This window comes from Orycteropus afer, unplaced genomic scaffold (genome assembly GCF_000298275.1).
Source record: "Orycteropus afer afer isolate SDZICR_OR568_19922 unplaced genomic scaffold, OryAfe1.0 scaffold00244, whole genome shotgun sequence".
In the NCBI taxonomy this organism is placed as follows: Eukaryota; Metazoa; Chordata; class Mammalia; order Tubulidentata; family Orycteropodidae; genus Orycteropus; species Orycteropus afer.
Window position 1 is genome coordinate 3,373,068 of NW_006921831.1, and position 23,026 is coordinate 3,396,093.

General features: G+C 59.6%; 2 protein-coding genes across 2 annotated transcripts in view; both read right to left on the reverse strand.

Annotated features, from left to right (window-relative positions):
* Window positions 1-10,123: 10,123 nt before the first annotated feature.
* Window positions 10,124-11,280, reverse strand: TNNI2 (troponin I2, fast skeletal type). Its single transcript, XM_007949282.2, has 5 exons — window positions 11,191-11,280; window positions 10,864-10,992; window positions 10,632-10,721; window positions 10,339-10,515; window positions 10,124-10,219 (listed from the first exon to the last, which is right to left on the reverse strand). Exons 1-5 carry the CDS (start codon window positions 11,278-11,280, stop codon window positions 10,124-10,126), a joined length of 582 nt encoding a protein of 193 aa, XP_007947473.2.
* A 2,474-nt stretch (window positions 11,281-13,754) lies between these two features.
* SYT8 (synaptotagmin 8) overlaps window positions 13,755-23,026 on the reverse strand; it is a 21,707-nt gene continuing 12,435 nt past the window's right edge. Inside the window, 11 exon segments of the mRNA XM_042782107.1 lie at window positions 13,755-13,959; window positions 13,961-14,022; window positions 14,099-14,145; window positions 14,148-14,231; window positions 14,328-14,427; window positions 14,570-14,746; window positions 14,748-14,931; window positions 15,019-15,149; window positions 16,550-16,695; window positions 17,766-17,829; window positions 18,160-18,391. Of these exon segments, the coding sequence (XP_042638041.1) occupies window positions 13,755-13,959; window positions 13,961-14,022; window positions 14,099-14,145; window positions 14,148-14,231; window positions 14,328-14,427; window positions 14,570-14,746; window positions 14,748-14,931; window positions 15,019-15,149; window positions 16,550-16,695; window positions 17,766-17,829; window positions 18,160-18,391 (1,432 nt within the window).

A 23,026-nucleotide genomic window follows, 5' to 3' on the forward strand; every position in this document is an offset into this window, starting at 1 on the left:
AAAAAATAAAAAAAAGGGGGGGGGGAGCTCAGGTGGCGTAGTGCCTAAGGCATTTGACTGCTAACCAGAAGGCTGACAGTTCAAACCTACCAGCCACTCCTCAGAAGGAAGACTGAGCAATCTATTTCAGTAGAGATGCCTCCTTGGAAACCCAAGGAGGGGTCATTATGAGTTAGAAATGAATGACTCGATGGCAGTGAGTTTGATTTTTGTTAAATTAAATGTTTAAGTTTTGTGCATCAAAGGACACTACCAAAGAAAGTGAACAGACAACCTACAGAATGGAAGAACACATCTGGGCAGCATATTAGATACGGCTCTGATTCCCTGAATATTCCCAGGAACCTTTACAGTTCAATCATAAAAAGACAATCAACCCAGTCTAAAGATGGGCAAAGGGCTTGCATAGGCATTCCCCCAGAGAAAATGTACAAATGGCCAACAAAGACGTGAGAAGATTCTTAACATCACCAGCCATTGTTGTTGTTGGTGGGTGCCATGGAGGTGGTTCCGGCTCATAACCATCCCACGTACAACATAAAACTCTGCCGGCTCCAACAAACTAGTGATGGGATGAGCAAGTCAGCTGCCAGGAGAGAGGAGGCTGCAGGTCTTGGGCTTCGTCACTGGATAAACAGGCACTGGGACAGACGTCCAACACCAGGCGAGGCTGCGTGAGGGCTGAGGGCCAGGGATTCAGCAAGGGGAGGAGGTCTGTGTGGAGGCGGGCTGAGTAGCAGGGGACTGGCCAGTCCAGGAAGGACAACCACAGGAGGGGCTGTGGCTCTGCAGGGCAGCCTAGAGTCTACAGGGACTGAGCTAACAGGTTCCTGGGGGCTGTCCTCTGAGGATTTAAACAGGAAAGGTGTGGGCAGTGTGTCAAGGTGAAGGTCATGGTGCAGGTGGAGCCCAGGAGGGTCTGGATATGGGGCACTATCCCAAGTACAGAATGATGAGGCAGAGTGGGCCGTGGTGGCTCAGAGAGGCAGTGAGGAGGCAGAACAGCCCCACTAAGTGGGTGATGGACGAGGGGACAGTGACCAGTGCAATATCCAGGTTTCTGGCTGCAGAATGGGGTAGAGCCTTCATGAGGAAGACGAGTGAGACAGAGGACAGGCAGGTTTGTGGGAACAATGGATGCTTGACTCTGATGGGCCTGGAGGACACCAAGATGCCAAGATGCAATGAGGGTACCTCAGTGGCCTCAAAGCCTGGAAGTGTGGGCCACCCAGGGGGGCAAGTGCCAGGACCACTATTTGAGTGGCATGGGTGACAAGGAGCCAGGGAGAGGACAGAGAACCTGAGGAAGTGCCAACCAGCACATGAGAAGATGCCCAAGTCATTAGCTATCAGAGAGATGCAAATCAAAACCACAGTGACATACCACTCACCCGCATTGGAAAGGCAATGGTCAAAGAAATTAAACACAACAGGTATTGGGAGGTGGCGGAGACACTGGAACCCTCATCCATCCATGGGGAACATGAAATGGTGTGGCCACTGTGGAGAGCAGCTCAGTGGTTCCTCAAAAAGCTGACCACGGAACTGCCACACTGTTGATGTTATTGTCAGGTGCCATCAAGTCAGTTCCGACTCATAGCGACTCTGTGTACAACAGAACGAAACACTGCCGGGTCCTGCCCCATCTGGAGCTACCGTGTGACCCAGCAATCCCTATCCTATCCTAGCTTCAGAAGATGTGAAAGCGGGAACACAAACAGACTTGTTCACAACAGCATTTTAGTCAAAGAGTGGAAACACAGATAGGCAAGATGTGGTCCATCTGTATGAGGAGACACTCCTCAGCGATGAGGAGAAATGGAGTCCTGGTGCCACCACAGCCCAAACGAACCCTGAAACCCTCACACGGAGTGGAACTGTCAGTCATCAAAGGACAAATACAATGGTGTGATCTCACTTATGTGAACAAGCAAATATGTGGAAGCCAAAGATTTTTCATGGTTACTGGGGGTTGGCAAAGGGGGCATGGAGTTTCTGTTAATGGTGGTGGGATGGCTTGGAAAACTTGAAGACCATAATCAACATCACTGAATTGTACACGTAGAAATTGTTGAAAGGAAGGAAGGAAGGAAGGAAGGAAGAAAGAGAGAGAGAAGAAAGAAAGAAAGAACATGACCATATATGTGGGGGAAAAAAACAACAACACAAGAATGGGGAAGTGGTCAACACTGAGGAGCAGGTCAAGTCTAAAAGGGTGATCACATGTCTCATCTGGCTATGGTGTCATCATGACCTTGGCCAAGACCACAGACAGATTTCATGGGTGGAGTTGGCTGCTGACTGTGAGCCCACTGCCCACTCCCAAGGGGGGCACAGCCGGGTGCTGAGCCCATTGGTGCATCTGTGACGAGTGGGCAGAACCACATCTGTGGGGGGGGGGGAAGCCATGCCAAAGGTCCATGTGTACCTTACATGGTGCACAGCCCTGGAAAGACTAAGCAGAGAGGGACTTGATGGGCCTGCACTTCATATCTGTAGATTGGAGGGTGTGATGAGCGAGGCAAAAAGGCAATTCAAGGTGATTGGGAGAAGCCAGAGGGGTGGTGGTGGGGCTGGAGAGAAAAGTCAGCTTGGTGGCTGTATCAGTCAGCTGCTGTGACAAGCATCCCCAGCTCAGAGGCTCAGCACCAGCAAGCTTCCTTCTCTCTCTCACCCCATCCTAGTTGTCCTGCAAGCCCAGGCTCCTCCAGTCCAGTGGCTCCATCCTCCTCAAAGACTTCTCTGTCCTTCCTTCCTGTACCCACCAGGCAAATAAGCATGGGAGAACCCTTGCCTCAGCATTCCAGCCAAAGGCTCAAAAGTGGTCAATGTTCATGTATAGGGTTGGCAGACAGCGGTCCTGTAAGTTTATTTGTATGATCTAAATTCCCAGGTATATAGTCAAGCTGACAAGGGACAAGGTTGTAGTCACTTCTTAGTCACAGCCAGCTACCCAGAGGGACCAAGTAGTTGAACCTGTGGGCTTGGGACATACTCACAGAGGACATCAAGCTCAATTGGCATAACATACCACACAAACATTGTTCTACCTCGTATTTTGGTGAGTGGCGACTGGGATCTTAAAAGCTTGCAAGCAGCCATCCAGATGCAACAATGGGTCTCTCCTCATCCAGAGCATAGAATGAAGAAAACCAAAACTTCATGAAAATAATTAGTCCAAGCAACTGGTACACCATGTGATCCTCAGCCTATACGACTGTGAGACCAGAAGAACTAAATGGTGCCTGGTTGCCATTACTAACCACTTGGAGGGGGTTCTATGCAGGAGATCCTGGATAGAGAGGGAGAACAATGTGGAACAAAACTCAAAATCATTTGGAGAAAAAAAAATGGGGGACCAGGTTTGCTGGTCCAATAGAGCCTGGTGGAACCACTGAGACTATGGCCCCTAGCTGTCCTTCAGGTCTGGAATTGAACCCATACTGTGGCTTCCAGCCAAACAAAAGACAGGCATATGAGTTGCACATTTACCTCAAGTAGATACACTCCTTGGAGAAAATAATCATGGGACAAAGAAGGGATGTTTATGCACAGGGAGACAGCTTAGGGAACAGGAGTGCATGGAGGGATGGACACAGGGAAGAGGTGACTGTCGGGAGGAAGTGGGAGGGGAACTGTTGCATTGTGGTAAATTATGGTCAATGTCATGAGACAAAGTGTTTGTGAACTGCTGTACGGAAAGTGAATTTGCTCTGTAAACTTTCACCCAAATCACACACACACAAAAAAAAGAGTGGTAGGTCTTGTAACCACCCTTCTTTGTAGCTTGCCAGTTCCATCCAACTATCCATCCCTATCCATCCATTCATCCACCTACCCAGACTCATTCACCCAGCCACTCACCCATCTATCCATGTATACACACACACACACACACACACACACACTTACCCACTCACCCACATTTTCACCTCATCTATCCATCCATACATACATCTGTCCACTCATCTATCCATCCGTTCATCCATCTGTCCATTGATCTATCCAAACGTCCTTCCTTCCACTCACCCATCTATCCTTCCACCTATCCATCCATGCTTCCTCCCTAACACACGCGGCGTGCATGTGTTGGGCAGGGGCGTGAAGGAGACAGGGATGTGTGCGAGGAGGCCAGGGGTGGCAGAGTTCAGGGGACAATAGAGACAAGGATGTGAGGAAGGGGCTGGATGGGGGCAGGCCCAGGGTGACCGAGGGGGGATGGGGGGCAGGGGCAGGCCCTGGGGTGACCGAGGGAGGGGTGGGAGGCGGGGGCAGGCCCCGGGGTGACTGAGGGGGGGGGGGGGGGGGGGTCAGGCCCCAGGTTACTGAGGCATGTGGTGTGGGGCCCTGGTGGGTGGATGGGTCATTGGTGACAAAGCGTCAGGGAGAGATTGGGCGGGCATGTCCACGAGGGGGAGGGGCAAGCCCATTAGCTCTGCAGGCTGTCTGTGCACGCCCAGGGGACATTGTCTGACAGGGCTCTGTGGACTCACGCGCCGGTTCAATAGAAAGCTATTAAGGTCCTGGGATAGGCTAGCTCCCGCCTGTCCCTACACTGGTGACACGGCAGTGAGGAACATGACTAACTCGGGTCGACTGACCAGTGGGGGGACAGACAGTAAATAAATAAAAGCCCCAATTCCAGAAAATCACTGGCAGAGCACAGGGGTGAGGCTTCCTGCCTTCCAGGGCCCATGGAGGGCTTCCTGGAGACCCATGGGAACCTGTGGACGAGAGGGAGGAGTCAGGGAAGCTCCGGTGCCGAGGCCTGGCCCTTCCGGGGTCTGACGGCCGCAGGGGGACTGCAGCCAGAGCAGCCCCTGAGGGGCTGGGGAGGAGGTGGACTCCAGGGCAGTGGGGGTGCTCCTCTTATCATGCCCACCCACTTTGTAGTTGGGTAAACTGAGGACAAGCAGCTGGTCATGGTGGAGCAAGGACTGACTAGAAGAGGCCTGCTCTAACCATTGGGCAGAATCACTGCTGGGCACAGCCAGAGCTGTGGGAGTGTGTGTGTGTGAGAGGGGGAGAGAGTGTTTGAGAAGGAGTGTGTGGGTGTGCAGTGAATGGACGCACGTGTGAGTGTGTGAAAGAATGAGCTGTATGTGTGTGTGTGAGTGCATGGTGAATATGTGTACATGTGAGTGTGTATCGTGTATGTGAGTGTGTGAATGAATGAGTTGTGTGTGTGTAGGTGTGTGTGTGTGTGACTGAACGAGTTGTGCATGTATTGTATATGTGTGTGAGTATGTGTAGGTGTGTGTGTGAGAGTGCATGGTGAGTGTGTATGTGAGTGTGTATCGTGTAGGTAAGTGTGTGAATGAGTTGTGTGGGTTTGTGTAGGTGTGTGTGAGTGTGTGAATGAACGAGTTGTGTATGTGTATATGTGTGTGAGTGTGTGTAGGTGTGTGTGAGTGCATGGTGAGTGTATGTGCATGTGAGTGTGCACAGTATGAGTGTGTGAATGAATGAGTTGTGTGAGTATGTGTAAGTGTGTGTGTGTGTAGGTGTGAGTGTGTTGAGGAGCCAGACAGGATGAGGTCAGTGAGGAGCAGGATGGCAAGAACTGGTTCCGGGTGGCAGGTGGGTCTGGGCCCGTCAGAATAGCTGCTGAGGGGCAGTGAAAGGCCATGTGGTCAGGGCTGGGAAATGGGGCACTTCCCAAATCTTGGTCCTCAGGAGGGAGCCCTGGCAGTGGGCAGCCATGGAGGCACCTGTTCCTTCTGCCCCACCAGGCCTTCTCCAATGTCTGCTGCTCCCGTGACCCCACTCCTGGCCACCCTTTCCTGGGTGAGGGTAGGAGCCCAAAGGCGAGGTGTGGAAGCCCCCAGACATGTTCCATGGTCACAGGGCAGCTCTGAGGTCTCCCATCACAGGGCAGTACAGCAGGTCTGGGCCCCAAGGGGACCACGGGTCCCCTGCTGGCCTGCCATTTGCTGGAGGTCTCTGGGCCCATCCTACCTTCTCAGCCTGGCTCAGGCCGACCGCTGCTGGAACGCCTTCCCCGCTCCCGGAGGTGGGTCAGTGCCTTCCTGCAGGTCTCCCCGGCACCCCTGGCAGCCCCCAGCCTCTCTCCCTGCCTGGCCTGCCTACCCTGCTCTTGGTACCACAGCTGTATGATCCCCCATCTGGTCCCTTACAAATGTGTTTTTGTTCCATCTGTTCCATATTGCTGCTTAAAACGTTTATTGTTTTAGGTTAAAAAGTTTAACTTTTTGGAAGTTTGTTTCAAGCATACAGAAAAGTTACAACAATAAGACTGGTGCAAAGAACACCTGTCCAGCCTTGACCCCAAACTGCCTCGCGGCCCAGGGGACACCACCGTGTGCTTTGCAGTCCGCGTGCACGCTGGCTCTCCTGGTTCTCGCTGTCTCTCTCTAATCTGTTTCTCTTTCCGTGTGTTTCTGTTTGTCCATCTGTCATCCGAACAAACGACTGTCTATCTATCTAGCCATCCATCTACTCTATCTGATCTTCTGTCTCCCGGTCTCTCTCTCTCTGCCCCCTCCGTCCCCATCTCCCTTTGAAATAAGATACATTGTAACCATGTCCTTTCTTCTCAAGGCTTCTCGGTGTTTGCTACAAACAGAGGCGTTATCTTGCATCAGAAGGGCCCATGATGAACGTCAGTGCAGTCAGGCTGAGGCTGGCCTTCTCTCTGATCCCTGCCCGTGTCCTTGTGCCCTCTCCTATCTTTGGGTTGTTTTTCTGTTCATGTCCTTTCTCCTTGGCATGCCAAGACACTGGCTCACCATGCGTCCCTGCCTTGGACCCGCCATGTCTCCGGCCGGGGAGCCCTGGTTAGAGACTGGGAGCCTGGAGCTGTGTGCTCAGTGCTCCCAGGTGCATCTCGGGCCTGTGAGGACCCGCTGGGGCACGGATGCGCCAACATAGCCACATACACACGCAAACACACAGAGGTACATGGCATGTGCCCTGGGCACACGATGGCCTTGCCCGTTTCAAACTCTGCCTTCTTGTGCTGCAGCAGCTAAGGGCTTCAGGGCTGTCATCCATGGCCACAACCCCAGCCAGGGTCGCTGGACACTTCTCTTGCCCACGTCCCTCTCCCTGGCCACAGCCTCATCCATAGACCACTTCTGAGCACCACCCACTGGGGTCCCTGCCCAGCTGCTGCTCAGGCCTTGGGTGTGGCCACCCCTTCTCTCCTCAGCCCATGGCTCTGGCACCCAGATCTCTCACTTCCTGGGTGCTCAGACCCTCCGCTGGGCTCCAGATCCACATACCAGTGCCAACATCGCCTCCCTTCATACCCCAGCTTCAGAGCAAGCCTCTCACTGCCACCCCACTGGGCCCCCACCCTGTAGATTTGTGCCCCACTGCCCACCTGTCCCACCTCAGCAAGTTCCTGGACTCATCTGTCAACCTCAGCCCTCAACTCCTTGGCCTCCCATAACCTGCTCCTCCAGGAGATCAACTTCCATCTTCTCTCCACGTCCCGTCTGGCCTCCTCGCTTCCTGTTCTCCACCCACAGGCACGTGTGTTGCAGGTGGACCTGGCAAGGACAGGCAGTGTTCCTGAGCCCCGGCTATCCACCACCTTTGGGGCTGCAGGCCTCACATACGCCACCCGCTGGGCCCTCATGGCCGTTGTGTGGGCAGCAGGACCTGAGGCCAAGAAGGCCAGCTTCCCAACGGCAGGCCAGGGCTCACCCGGAGAGAGGCAGGCATGGGGTCTGGGGGGCCTAGGTCCAGGAGAGTGGACGTTTGGACTTTGTTTTTGTGACATGGCCTCTTGGCCTTCACTCATTCACTCACTCATTCACTCATGCACTGACTACGGTCGCTAGAGATGCTCATGCTGTACTTGTCTCTTCACATGGCCCTCTTTGACCTCATTCATTTATTTGCTGACCAACACCATCAAGAAACCAAGCCAAACTCACTGCCATCCAGTGGATTTGACTCCTAATGACCCCTCCTTGGGTTGCCGAGGAGGTATCACTACGGAAGTAGATGGCTCAACCTTCCTTCCGAGAAGTGGCTGATGAGTTTGAACCACCAGCCTTCTGGTTAGCAGTCAAATGTCTTAGGCACTGAGCCACCAGAGCTCCCCAAATACCATAAATCCATGGCCTAACCCCAGAATCACAACTTGCCCCAAATCTACATCCCCTCAGCTGCTCCCAACCACCCTGCCCTGATCCCAGGAGATCATGCTCTGAAATTTCACATCTGGGGTGGCCTTGCCTCTTTTTGGAATTCAGTTCTTCCAATGTGTGGCTTCCACTGAGCCTGGAGGGCTGAGCCCCTGTTGGAGTCGTGCCCTGTCTCCCCTGCCCTCACCATCCACCCATTCACTTGGCATCCCTTCCAGTGGGCACACCCCGTTCCCTTTGCCAGGTCTCTGCAGCCCCCAGCCCACTGAAACCCACTCCCGAGTTCCCTGCCGGCCCGTCACTCTTGGCTCTGCAGGCTGCTGCCTTTGCCTAGGGCGTTCCAGAGCCCCTGACACGCCGCCTCCCCTGTACTTAGCCTCCTCCTTTGGGCCTCACTGAAGACTTCATTGTCCACAGACCCACCCCAGGATGGCTGGGGCCCCACTTCCCTGCCCCATGAGCCCCTAAACTGCATTCACGTGTCTCTTCTTGGCCCAGCGTCCCCACTCCCCAACACAGCCCCATGGCCCGGCTGAGCCAGCCAGCTTGAGCTTGAGGGAGGGGTCCAGCCCCCATTTTTGCCTCTGCCGGAGCCTGGCCTTCTTCAGAGGAGCCAAAGGGCGGCCAAGACACCAGGCAGCAGGCCTGGGCAGGGGGCTCACATGGCCGGGGCCAAAGCTGTGGGGTCCCCAGGCCAGAGGGCCTGGCAGGAGAACAATCAAAGAAGCCAAGGCTGAACCCCAGGGCTGGGGGAGGGGGTGGTACATCGTGAAGGTCACCCTGGAGCTGCTGACGTCTGTCCCCCATGACAGCCCCAAGGCTGGGCCCCAGCTGCCCTCCAGGGGCAAGGGCAAGGCAGTCAGCTGACAGCCACTCCATCATGGGGCCCCGGGGCCAGCATCCCCCACAGATCTGAGCCGGGGACCTTGGCAGGCACGAGGATTTATGATGTTTATGGTTTCACCCTCCCCGGAAGGGGGTCAACATTACAACCTTGCCAGGGACGCTCCCTGTCCAGGCCTGTTGGGGACAGTGTCCCCTGACATGCAAGATGAGGCCTTGGTGCTGAGCGGAAACCAGACGCAATCCCCCCTCCACAGGGCCTGGGGCCAGGGCCAGGTTGGGCCCGTCATCCACGCCCAGGCCTGCAGTGCTGACCCCCGCCCGGGTGGGCTCTGCTCCAGGTGTGCCCCCTCCCAGCTGGAGGCTGAGTGACTCAGGACTTCCCTGATGTACCCATGGAGGCTCTGGGGTCTGAGGCCTGTTCTGTGTCCTTGCCCAGCCCGGGCCTAGGTTTCCCCGTGGGCAGCTCGGACGAGACACTGCCTGCTTAGGCCCCACCGTGCAGGCTCAGTGCCCAGCCCCTCGCCATGTCACAGGCCTCAATGTCCAGGCCAGGGGCAGACGTGGAACATGGGGGACCCAGGGACTAGGGGTGCAAATAGGACAGCCCCAGAGGTGACTTGAGAGGAGGTGAGCAGAAGAGGGAGGCGGGCACTGAGGACAACAGCCTGGGGTTCTGTGGCTCCTGCAGGGGGTGTAGCCTGGGGGCAAGGTCAGCCCTGTTCACAGGCATTGTGGGTACGCTTGCCCTGTCCTCCAGGATCAGCTCTCAGAAAGGCTGGAGTCAGATGCTTCTGGGAGCCCTGCCCAGGGAAAGTGGCCCCTCACCTAGGCCCTGCGGTCATCACAGGTGCCTGGGAACCTCCCCTGGAGCCAGCCAGCAGGCTCTGTGGGCTCCACCAGCTAGACCGGCCTCCTGCCCCACCCCAGCCCTGGAATTGTCCGCATTTCCCCACCACACTGTCACCAAAGGCAGCACTGGGAGGTGACTACCCAGCCCACCGGTGGGCAGTGGGTGAGGTCGCCCACAGCAGGTGGCCAGCAGCCTGAGGGCAGTGACTCGGGCACACAGACCAGACAGTCTCAGGGACTCCCAGCCTTTATTGACTGCTGAGACGGGCCTGGCTGCCTGGGCCCTGTGGGCGGCCTTGCTGGTGCCTGGCCTAGGACTCGGTCTCGAACATCTTCTTCCGTCCCTCCATGCCTGACTTCTCCTCAATGTTCTTCCGCCAGTCGCCCACGTCGCGCAGGTCCCGCTCCTGGGGCGGGGGGACAGGCTCAGGTCCAGCACAGGGGCTTGGGCCCTGCAGGCTGGGGCCGGGCCGCCCGCCCTGTGCCCGGGGCAGAGAGGCCGTGGCCGTGTGGCCCCAGGCCATACCTTCTCGGTGTCTTCTTTCTTCACTTGCTTGAGGTTGGCCCTCAGGTCCATGCACACTTTGTGCTTGGAGCCCAGCAGGGCCTTGAGCATGGCGTCAGCTGACATGCGCACACGGCGTAGCGGGGGCCGCTTGAACTTGCCTCTCAGGTCAAACAGCTTCTGGTTCATGTCCTCTAGCTAGAGGGGGGGGGTGGTGAGCACTTGGGGTGCTGGACCCTGCCAATCCCCACCACCTTGCCCCCTGGCCTCCCACCGTGCCCACCTGTCCCTGCGTGTGGCACCCCGGCCCTCACCTCCTTGCTGCTCTTCTGCACCTTGATCTCCATGTCGTATTTCTCCTCCTCGGCCGCATCCACCTTGGCATGCAACTGCTTGCAGAGCTCCTGGGGGCGGGGGGCGCTGGGGCTCAGCGTGCCGACCCCCACCGGCCACTGGCCCACTCGCTCTCTGCCCCGCCCTCCATCCGCAGAACACCCCTGCCAGGTTCTGCCCACCTGACAGGCGGGAAACCGAGGCAGCCGGTACCTGCACTTCAGCCATGGAGCCGGGGATGTGCAGAGGTGGGCAGTGCTCGTCCAGGTACGCCTGCTTCTCCGACTCGCGGCGGGCCTCCTCCTTCTCCAGCTCCGTGGCAGCGATTTGCAGCATGACGCTCTGCGCACACAGGCGGGTGAGGGGCTGCAACCGCCACAGGCCCCATCCCCACAGACCTGCTGCCCTCTCCAGACCCCAGCGTCCCCTCCAGACCCCAGTACTCACTACCTAGACTGCCGCCACCCCCGCGTGGACCCCTGCACCCCCACGCGGACCCCCGCCGACCAACAGACCCCGCTGCACTCGAGCCACTGGTACCTTCAGGTGCTGCCTCCGGGCCGTGATGGCCCTGTTACGTTTCTGCGGGACAGGAGACAGGGTCGGGTGAGGGTGGCTGATGCCCAGCATCCCCTATCCCCACGGCCCCCACTAGGCCAAGGGGCTCTGAGCAGGGGGTCTCCCAAAACGGAGCACAGTAGGGACGGCATTGTGCCTGGAGGTTGTCCTGTCCCTGAAGGCGCCGGCAGAGAACAGACGGCCCCGCAGTGTGTGTGGGGGGGGGTCAGAAAGGAGAAGTCCCTGCCCACTCCAGCCCCTGGGAGCGGGCCCCAGCCCACTTCCCCTGCCTGTCAGGCCCCCGGCAGCACTTCCTCTGTAGTCAGTGTCTTGGGGGCGTGGAGGGGAGCACGTTCATCTCAAGGGAGGGCTATGTTGGGCATCTCTCCTGGGCCTGGAACCTCTGACCTCCCCTTAGTGGGGGTCCATCCTCTCCATGTGTCAACCCCCCAGGTACTCACCTCCTCACTGTCCCGGGGCAGAAGGGGGGAGGAGGGAGAGAGAAGAGAGAGGTCAGAGTCATGGTCCATGAGGAGCAGGGCTGGGGCAGTGGGGAAGGGCCAGGAGGGGTGTAGTGGGCAGGGGCGGTGACTGGGGGCATGCAGGTGAGAGCAGGTGACAGTAGGCCCTGCTGGGGCCACTTACTCCCCCATCCTGAAGTCCGGAGCTTAGAGCCTGTGGGAGGGAAAGGCAGGGCTCAGGTCCTGCCCCAGAGGCAGCAAGATGCGCGCCGCAGCACCCACCCACCTCCTGCCTCCCGCCTCCTTGGAAGGATCTGTCGTCTTGGAATTCCCCAGGGTGGGGGTTAGAGGAGAGAGTGTCCCAGAGCGCCCAGGGTGGGGCCCAGAGGAACTGCAGCTGTCCCCAGGGGAGGGGCAGTCTCCGATGGGCCAGCGCAGGTGGCCAGGCCACAGGGCTATTTTTAACCCTGCTCCTTTGGCTTCGGGCTGAAGTGCATGTCAACTGCTCCGCAGCTTGGTTTGGGTGTAGTTCCTGGGGTCCCTTGACCCGAAAACTCTCGCTGGGGTGCCCCCAAAAGGGAGGCCCGGGCATCAGGGGCTGTCCTGGAGCCCCGCCCCACCCCAGCTGATGTCCCCATGTCTCTGTCTCCTTCATGTGCTCAGTTCCAAAGGAGCTCCCAGGGAGGGCTTCTAGCATCGGTTCCCCCGGGCCCTGGCTCCCGGCCCCCACCCAGCAAGCCCTCCTTGGAGTCTGCTGAGCCCCGGCCCCAGGGGCAACGGGGGCCTCACCTAGCGTCTGTGTGGCTGTGCAGAGCGGTCAGCCGGCGGCCAGTTGGGCTGGTGGGCCGTGGGAGGGGTATAAATGGCCTGCCCAGGGCTGGGCCCCCGCTCAGTAAGGGCATGGAGCCCTCTCAGACCAATGGGGGCCCAGGGAGCCAGCTGGGGGTTCCCACCTGCCCAGCCTGAGCGCGTGCCGCCGCCTTGTCCAAGAAGTCTTGGGGGGGTGCCCCCGTCGGGCTGCTCTATTTAGGGCTTGGTGACGAGTTGGAGGAAGCTGCCCTGGTCTTGCAAGGAGCTTGAGGACAGTGGCACGTGGCCCTGCTGGCTGGCGTGGGGGGTAGGGCTGGACCCAGATGCGCCCATCGAGCCCGACTCCGAACCCAGCCATGCTCCTGGCTCCACCCTGGTCCACTGCAGCCCCATCACCGCTGCTGGGTGCACGGGGCAGCCCCTCTTCTGCTGCTGGGGCTCCCCATCTTGCCCCTGGAATCAACTGGGCCCCATTTCAACCCAGGGGGAGGATGGTATCAAGGCCCAGCCAGCTCCATCTGTGTCTTCTAAGCCCAGACCCCAGGTGAGGCCTCAGGGGTCCTGCTGCCTGGGCCAGGCGGAGGCCTGCCCTGCTCCCAACGCCCGGCCCGGAGGCCTTTCACCTGGGGGATGCGGAACGTGTCTCAAGCACGGGGCACGCCCTGGGAGCCTCTCCCCAACCCACAGGTGCTGCCCCTGCCTGCCTGGGCCAGCCGGGTGCTGCCCTTCTCACCGGGCCCCAGGCCCAGCCCCAGCCACTGTGACTTGGCACCTCTTGGGTGGGGGTACAAGAAGGATGAGAGGAGACTGGCTTCTGGAGGCTTCGCTGAAGGCCAGATGTGTGGGATTGGGAGGCACTCCATCGGGGCTGCACCCCAAAGGCCGGGCTGCTTGCAAAGGTGTCTGCTGCCCCCTGCTGCTCACACAGGAAGCTCTGCCGGCTGCCGCAGGTGTCAGGTTGGAGTGGGCCCTCCTTCCACTGCCACCCTCAAAGGCCTCCCTGCTGTCCCTGTAAGTGTCCCCAGGGGGTGGCGCCCCACCTCTTTCCCAGCCGCTGCCACCCCCTCCCCCTGCCTGATGCCCCCTCCCCACCTCTTCCCATGTGTCCTTGAGCAGCACAGACCACAGGGAGCACCCCTCCCCCAGGCCCTCGGGGGAGACCCCCAGCTCAGGCCCCGGTCAGCACCCCCGGCCCTGGAGGGGCTGTGGCTCAGAGGTCCCCACTCAGGAAGGGCACTCAGTGGCTGGAGGAGACGTTTATTGCAAGTGGTCCCTCTAGGCAGCCCGGAGAATCTGAGGCACAGGGACACTCTCGGGAGCACGGCGACAAGAGCCAGCGCAGGCAGGGCTGCAGGACCAGGGCCGGGTCCACCCCCTGGCGGCTCGAAGGTGGTGCCACTGGGCGACGGGCTGCTGGGGGTGGGCCAGCATGTCGGCCCAGTGCTGCAGGGGCTGGCCAGAAGCCTGGACACCACGCAGCCCCCACTCCACCAGCCTGGAGCTGTGGGCCTCGGGCCCAGACGGCTGGCACCAGGTCCACGCTCTGGCCAGCGGGAGAGGCAGACAGCAGTCAGCATGGTTTCTGTGAGCCCTAGCAGCCCCCTCCTTCAGAGGCCCACCTGGATCTGGCTGAAGGGTACGTGGAAAGCGAAGGCCTCGTTGAAATGGGGGTGGCCTTGCCCTTGCGCCCAGATGTGCTCCACTTCTTCCATTTCCTCTCGTGTAGCACGAACTGGACCTTCACATCAGGCTCTGGGTGCACAGACGGGCCGGAGCAGCCCCGGGGTGAGGCCCGGCACAGGGCACCAGCCTCTGCCCTCCCCGTGTGCGCCACCAGCGTGAGCTCACCTGCCAGCCCTGGGGCCAGGCCTTGAGCCTCCAGCACCACCACGGTCAGCTGGCCAGAGCCAGGCACATACCACCGAGAGCAGTACAGCTCCCCCACCGTCTGCTTGAACTGAGTCAGAGAAGCGGACCTCAGCCCAGGCCAGGGCCCTTCGGAGGGCGGGCTGGACCCTCAAGCACACAGGTCCCTTGGCCCTCATGATTCAGGGTCCCTGTTGGCACATGTGGACCACTGCCAGCTGTGCCTCGGGCCTCAGTGGCCTCACCTGGGCCGTGCTGGGTGGACCGAGCTCATGCCAGAGCTCCAGGATGTGCTGCAGGTCCACGGTGGCTAGCGGCAGGTGCAGCCCCCCGAGCGGACTTGCGCACACAGGGTGGCCGGAGGCAGCCCAGATTGCCAGACCCGGGGAGACAGGGCCCAGGCCCACCCCGCTGGCCCAGACCCACCTGGAAGTGGTAGGTCTCAAACGTGGGGCTGAGCATGTCCCAGTGCACATTGGTCTCAGGTCTGTGCCCGGCCTGGGTGGAGACGCTAAGGCCGGCAGAGGGGTGGGCCTTGCCGCTGGGCTCTGGAGCTCTGAGGTCAGCTGCCTGCTTCAGGCCCACGCTGATGTGGGAGGCAGCACTTCAACTCAGCCCAGGTGGCCCTGGTTTGGCCTTCACCCTGCCCACCCACCCCACAAAGTGGGTGAACCTTCAAGGCCTAGGCAGGGGGCAGCCCCTCACCTCCTCACTCCCGAAGTCATACTCGAGGGACAGCAGCAGGCACCCCCAGTGCTGACGGCCCCCCAGGCTACCCGCCAGGTCATCCACATCTGGCTGTACCTGGTGGTCAGCAGGACAGGGGTGGCAGGTGCTGCTGAGGCCCCTCCAGTCGGAGCCCTGGGCATCCCAGCAGCAGTGCCCCAGCCTGGGTCAGCAGTACCGTTGGCATCTGTCACGCCACTGTCTTCCTCAAGAACCTGCTGTGGCCCTCGATGGCCGAGGACCAACTCCTGGGCCGGCCTGAAGGCCTGTCAACAGCCTCTGCTCCCGCCTCCTGCTGCCCCCCATTTCTGCTGCCGTCCCCTCACCTTCCTCCCATCTGTGTTCCTCCATGAAGACCCCTACTCCTGCCTTCCCTGTGTGTCCAACCCTCAATGGGGGCAGAGCTCACTCCGGCTGCCCTCGGAAGACTCCAGAGGGTCACACTGTCCAGGTGGCTCCCTGGGGCCGTCCGGCCCAGAGCTGGGGGCAAGGTGGGTGGCAGTGGTTCCACAGGTGCTGCCCAGGCCCACAGCCTCCTAGTCCCTGGGCTTCCTGCCATGGTGGTGGCGGCAGCGGCAGCACCAACCCCAGGTAGACATCAGGATGCCAGTGGCCACAGCATGGCAATGGTGCCCAGTGGGGCTCTGGGGGCACAGAGAGAGGCCAGGTACTCCTCTGGACAGCCTGCCTCCAAGGCCGGGCCATCCCCCTGCCCCTCTCGGGGTCCCACAACTCACAGGGCATCCTGGCGACAGGGTCTGGAGTGAGCCTGGGCAGCGCTCTGGTGCCAGGTGCAGCCGGGGCCTTGCGGGGATCTGGGGGGTGTGCTGCCCCCAGCCCTGCTGGCTTGGAATCTCCCTCTAGGGAGAGTGGGTCGCTTGGTGGGGTGGCCCCTCGGAGCCCTGCCTGTTGCCCCATTTGTCCAGCAGCCACTGCTGTGTTGGGTCTGCCTGGGCAAGGAGGCGGCCCCAAGTGGCCAGGGCCCAGGGCTCTGAGCAGAAGCCAGAGCGAGGGAGGCTCTGGGCTCTGGCCAAAGCTCAGGCTTAGCTGCCATAAGCCCGGCCTCCTGGCCACCCCTGCCAGCCCCCAGCCCCAGCCCAGGAGGCCAGGCCTGGCAGCCTGTCTTCACTGGTCCTCCACTGCTGCACCCTCCCCCTCCCTCCCTCCCTGCATCCTTAGGTAGCCCTGCAGGGCCACTGCCTGAGCCTCCTCCTCCAGGAAGCCCCCCCCCCGCCCACCGCCCTCTCCACCGGCCCCTGCTCAGCCCACAGTCGAGGGAGCCTCTCCTTCCTGTCCCCCTGGGTCTGCCACCATTTGCAGTCACACAGGAGGAGCACGTTCAGTGTGGCCCAGGGCCCAGGGGTTATTTGGCTTCATAGGGAGCAAGTCTCTGAAGGGTCATGGGGGGAGTTGATGGGCAAAAGAGGGGACTGGCACGGGTGGAAGGCCGTTCTGGCAAGCCCGAGCTAAAGGCACACCCCGACACGGGTGGGCACAGGGCCAGCAGTGCCTGGGGACGAGGGCGGGGTGAGGGCAGGCAGGGGCAGGGTGCGGCCAGAACATTCCGGCCGAGCCGAGTCAGCCGCCCAGACTCGCCCACCTGACTGCTCAGCCACCCTCTGTCCTGTGGGTGGGGACAGGGAGGGGGTGGCTTGGCCTGCCTGGCCCCTGAGCCCTACCTGCCTGGGGCCTGGGACGGGAGCACACCTGGCCGGCCCGTCCCCAGTCAGGGATGCCAAGGCTCCAAGGAGGAGCTGCCCGAGACCCCTGGCCCACAGGCCCCGCCCTCTCCTCTCTCCACCACCAGGTAGCAGCTGAAATCACGGCTCATCTGGGGCTGCCCCCACTTTGCCCAAGAACCCTCACCATCTGCAAGCCTCCCTGTCCCTAGGGCCAGCTCAGGCCAGCCCCCTGCAGCCTCACAGGCCCAGTCCCCCTCGCCTCTGCCCCCCACAGCCTGGCCCTGCAGATATGGGGCAGAGAACTCCAGAGACGGCCCCCCGCACACGGCATCATCACCCCACTCCCCAAACCGCGGCAGCAGGGAGCTCAGACAGGAGGAGTGCACGGGCTCTGCAAACCCACAGGCCGGCCCTGACTCTGTCCACCCCTGGGGCCGTCACTGACACAAATGGTCCCTGTGGAGTCCGGGTGATGGTCTCCTTTTCAAGGGTAAGGAAACCCAGGCCTGGGTCCCCGGGCGGTGCCAACGGCTGCTAACTGAAAGGCTGGAGGCTTGAGCCAGCCAGAGGCACGTCAGAAGAAAGGCCTGGTGACCCTGCTCCGAAACTCCGTGGCTGAGACCCTGTGGGGCACAGCTCGGCTCTGACACGGGCAGGGCGCCCATGTGTGGAAGCCGACTCCAGGGCACTTGGTTTCTAAAGCGAGACCCTGAGATTGGCCCAGACCTGGTTGTTACTGACAGAGAAAGGGTGTGTGAGGGCAGGCCTGCTTCTCTGGGGACCTGGGTCCAGGGCCGCACTCAGGGCACCCCAAGCTTGGTTCTGTGCTGCAAAATCCCAAGCAAGTTTGCAACAAGCACCCAGTTTTGCTTTGCTCCAGGCCTCCCAAACTCTGGAGCCCGTCCTACTGGGTGACAGGCTGCATCGGCCCTGAGGATGAGGCCCGGGTGGGCCACCCTCCCCCTGTGTGTCCCCCTAAGGATATTGCAGAAGCAGGCCCCGCATCCCGCACCGCTCCGGCAGAGCACCCCTAGTGGCCGCTGTTGGAAGCACCGCCGCACCGAGAGCCCGCGGGTCTGCGGGGTGCCCAGGCAGATTAAACACGTGCAGGTCCCTCTCCCGTTTAATCCACTTAACTCCATTAACTCACGTTTGACTATCTGGAATGTCAAAGCTTACTTGTGTCCGGAAACTGCGACAGCTTCCTTCGAGGTTATGGTTCGGAATTTGGGCTCCATTACCTGGCCTGGGTCTGCGCGTGCGCGTGCACCTAGCTCGGTGGCCCTGCGCAGCCGCCGTCCTCAATCTTGGTTTTAGTCTAAGACCAGAGCGCCCTGAGTCACGGACAGTATTTGGGGCCGCTGGTCCAGCCAGGGGGATGCCATCCCACTGGACTGCAGGGTCACCTGGAAGCCACACCGGAAGGGTCCCAGGACCCGGGGATGCAGGCACCAGTGTGGGATCCGGGGTGGCTGGGGAGGCACAGGGTCCCTCTGGCCCGCCAGGTCCCCACGGTGGTGAAGGTTCCGGCGGCCATGCAGCCGCCAGGTGGCGCCACCCTCCCTGGAGCCATCCAGCCTCCAGGCTTCTCCGGAAAGGGCCGTGAGCTCAGGCAGGACGAACAGCCTGCGGTCACCGCTGAGCCCAGGCGGGACACAGAGCCTGTGGCCACCACTCCCAGACCTGGGGAGAGACTGCGTGCCCCTTCAGTACTTCTCTCACCCCACCTTGCTGGGGCTGTCTCCTGGAGCGCCTTTCCCAGCACAGTGGACTCCTTAAAAACCAAACTCACTGCCAGCAAGTCCATTTTGACTCATAGCGACCCCTCTGGGTTTACCAGGCGTAAATCTTTACGGAAGTAGATTGCCCAGTCTTCCTTCCTCCGAGAGGCGGGTGTTTTTGAACAGCCAGTCTTCTGGTTAGCAGCGAAATGCCTTAGGCACTACAAGGGCAGGAAGTCCTGCGCACTGTCTGACTTTGGTTTTCCAGCTCCGGTGGCTTGGAGGAGAGCCCTCTGTGGATGCTGAGGCCAGTTGTGCCCTGTGGAGGCCCAGGCACCCCTCGAGGCACCACCTGCCTCTCTGGTCTCTCCTGGCTGGGACAGCCTCCTCGATGCCCCCTGGCACCAGCCAGGCCATGCTCTGTTTGCTGGTTCCTTTCCTAACACACACCCTCCTTTCCCCGTTATGCGCACCTTTTAGGGCCTGCCTCAGGCCCATCTCTTCCAGGAAGCCCTCCCTAGTGCTCCAGGCCCTAGTCCCACAGTTTTGTGCAGGGCTCCACCCATGTGTCCTCCCCCGGTGGGATCCCAGCTCCCACAGGGGAGAATGGAGGCTGGCTCCTCACCTTCAGCCTTCCTTACCAGTTCAGGGCTCGGGGCTTATTAAAGACTTGCTAGTTTGTCCTTCCTTGGGAAGTTCTACCTTGAGTCTAACTGGAATTCTCATACTGCCATGGAAGCAAGTTTCAGCCAGCCCCTGCAGTCCTCCAGCAGAGCAAGACTTGCCCACATGCTGGGGTGGTAGCCCCGGTGCAGACAGCTCCCACCTGACGCCAGCCATGCGGCCTCCATGCCTTCCTGTGGGCCCTGGGCACCCACGGGCCAGCCCAACCCATGGCCAGCACTGGAGCCCGTGGCCGGAACTGCACGTCGCTGGACCTCTAGTGGTTGGGAGCTCTTGGCGGAGAGGAGGGCTGTGGGGAGGCAGGACTTTGGGGAGGCCCACCTCATGGCTGGAACTGCTGAAGCCGGGAGACTCCTGTGGGGAGGAAGGTCTCTCCCAAGGCCCAGGAGCCAGTGGCTCGGGCTCGACCCACTTCCATGGGGTGGGGGCACCTCAAGTGTGGGATGCAGGTGGGGGTGACCAGCCATCTGGAAGGGAACAGGGGACATGGCAGCAGGGGTCAGGCCAGCAGGCCACGCAGTGCGTCTTGAGTCATCAGAACATCTGGGTCTGCGGAGCTCCCAGGTCCAAGGAACACACGGGAAGGAGGGCTGCAGCAGAGGCACTGCTTGTCTGAGAAGCCCCGGGGCAGGCCCTGCTGGTCTGGCAGGTCCACTCCCGAGGGAGGTGTCGGGGACTGCCTGGCCCTGCTGTTGCCCAGCTTCTGGGACCGGAGAACCTTCTGGGGTGACCCTGTCTGTGCTGTTGCCACTGTGGGCTGCCCTGACCCTGAGCCCCTAGCCTTCCGGTCAGCAGCCTTCTCACCCAGGTGGGCCATGAGCCTGTGGACCGAAACGTAAACCCACTGCCGTCCAGTCAATTCCAACTCATAGCAACCCCCACTGGGTTTCCGAGGGGGTAAATCTTTATGGAACTAGACTGTCTGGTCTTCCTTCCTCAGAGTGGCTGGTGGGTTTGAACCGCCAGCCTTCTGGTTAGTCAGAGGCCTTAGGCACTACGCCACCAGAGCCATAAGCCAGCGACTCAAAGTCCTTCCTTGGGTCTAACCTCAGTGCCTCTTGTTTCTTGGGCCCAGCAGGGCCTGGAATTTGAGCTTCCCCCCTCTGCTCTGGCCAATTTATCTGGATTCCAAGGAAGTGGGTCCAAGCAGTCTGGGTCTGTCCCTTCCAGGCCCTTTGGGCCTGGGCATCTATCTCTCTGGCACTTATCAGCTGCCCGCCTGCTGGCCGGGGGGACACGAAGCTGGTTAATGCTTAACTGGAAAGCTGGTCCCACAGGGCCTGCCTGCAGGGCTGGGCGGCAGGACTTCTGGGAGACTGGCTCTGTAGGATGCTTTGCTGTGTGTGCACATGCGTGTACACACGTGCACACATGTGCCCCATGCTGGTCAGACATGTGGGCTCCAGGACTGTGGGCCAGGAAGTCCCTTTGGGCATACCTTGTGGCCCCTGTGCAGGGCTCGGGTCTCCAAGTCTGACCAACCCAGGGTGACGGGGGGTTGGAAGAAGTGGTCAGAGCTGGAGGGGGCAGGAGCTGCCCAGTGCAGCCACATGCCAGGAGGGAGCCTGCTGGGGCACGAGCCTTCAGGGCTTTCTCGTGGGGGCGGTGTGCCCACCCGGGGCGAGAGCCGAGTGCTCCGTGTACCACGTGTGGCTCCTTGCTGACTTGTCAGAGGCATCTCAGAAGAGAGTCCTGTTGATCTTCTTCTGAAAAGGCTGCCTGAGACCCCTCTGGGCACAGCTCTGCTCCAACACACGCAGGGTCCGCGAGGTGCAGCTGGCTCGCCGGCCATGGGTTTAGCGGGCATGAGTGTGGGCATCTGGAGGCTCCATGCCCAGGCACCGGCCGTCTGGTTAGGGTGACCTAATCCCTATCGCCATGAATATTGGAGTGACTTGAACCCCTTATCACAAATATCAGGGTGCCTCGAACCCCATCATCATGAATATTGGGGTAACTCGAAGCCTGTCGCCACAAATATCAGGGTGACTTGAACCCTGTCACCATGGATATCAGGGTGCCTGGTGTCCCCATCACCATCGCCATAAATACATGGGCATCTGGTGCCCCACTCCTCCAAGTGTCCGGGTGGCATGTGGTGTGACTGAGGCACCTGTCTGAAGGCCAGGGTGGTGGAGCTGTTCCTGACTGTGTGAAGGCCCCATGTCACATGCCCGTGGCCTGAGTGTCAGTCTCTACTGCCACCTCCTCAGCCACCTGCCTCCTAGTCTGGCCTCGGGGACCAGCACCCCATACTGGGCATCTTGGCTCTGTGCCCCCTTGTCATTGTGGCCCTGGCCGAGCTGCACTGTCCTCAGGGTTTCAAGGTAGTCTGTGCGTCACACCCTCCCTCCAGGAACAGTCTCACAGCCAGTGGGTGTCTTCCAGGATGGCCAAGCCCCAGTGCAGACCTGGCATGGCTAGGTGCATGGGAGGGAAGGACATAGGAAAGAGGTAACTACAGGGAGAAAGTGGGAAAAGAGCTGGCACATTGTGGGGAATTGCAGTCAATGTCATAAAACAAAATGTATATGAACTGCTGTATGGAAAATGCATTTGCTCTGTAATGCATGGCTGGTGCTTGCAGCAGGGGCTGAGTGCCAGTGGGAACGCGAGTGGAGAACACAAAGTGCCCAGGGCCTCTCTGCAGACTCGCCTGGCTGGGACCCTGCTTCTGGGGGCCAGCGTCAGCACAGAAGCCTCCAGACTGGAACCCTACGTTTTCACCCTGGAACCCCCTGTGACCCACAGACTGTCCACAGGGCTAGCTGGGCCCCCGGAGGATCCAGGGACACCTGGGAAGGGGCTTCCGCTTCCTGGTCTCAGATCCTCCACCCAAAGCCCTAACCGAGAGGGTCAAGCCTTTGACCTCAGCCATCAAGGGCCACGTCGGAGCTGCCCCTGTGGCTGGGAGAGAGGCAGTGAGAACACTGGGGCACCGGCCAGCAGGAGGCAGGTCCTGAAACTGAACCTCCCTGCTGCTCTGCATGTCCTCGAGTTGAGCATCTGCCATGTCTCCTGTGTCTGTCACTTCCTTCCTCCCCTGCGGGCCCTAATCTGTCAATCGCCCACCTACCTTTCTCTCTGTCTGTGTCTCTCTATTTAGCATCTGTCACCTCTCCACGCAGCCATCCGTCTGTCCTCGCCATGTGAGTGTTTATCTTTCCATGCATTATGTATAAGTCCACTCACTTCTCAACGTATCTGTCCAATTATTTATATACACATAACATAGCCTTCCATCAATTCATTTAACCTTCAATCATTAAAGCATCCATCCATCCATATGCACCCATGGCTATCCATCTTTCTTTGCATTTCTCTATCAAGCAAGTGTCTATCCATCTGTCCATACTTCCATCCATCCATCCATCACCAATCCATCCATCTCTCCATTAATCTATCCATCCTTTCATCCAGCCATCCATCCACCCACCCAACCTGCCTTCCTTCCACTCGTCCGTCCACCCATCCATCTATCCATCCTTTCCATCCTTAATATCATATGCAAGTAGAATTTTGCTGATGATAATTCAAAAATGATTGCAGCAGTATATTGACAAAGAACTGCCATAAATTCAAGCTGGATGCAGATGAGAACAAGGAACGAGGGATATCATTGCTGATGCTAGACGGATCTTGGCTGAAAGCAAAGAATGCCAGAAAGATGTTTACCTGTGTCTTATTGACTTTGCAAAGACATTCGACTATGTGCATCATAACAAAGTGTAGATAACATTGAGAAGAATGGGCATTCCAGAATTCTAAATCGTGCTCATGAGGAATCTGTACATAGACCAGAAGGCTGTCATTCAAACAGAACAAGGGGACACTGCATGGTTCAAAGTCAGGAAGGGAGTGTGTCGGG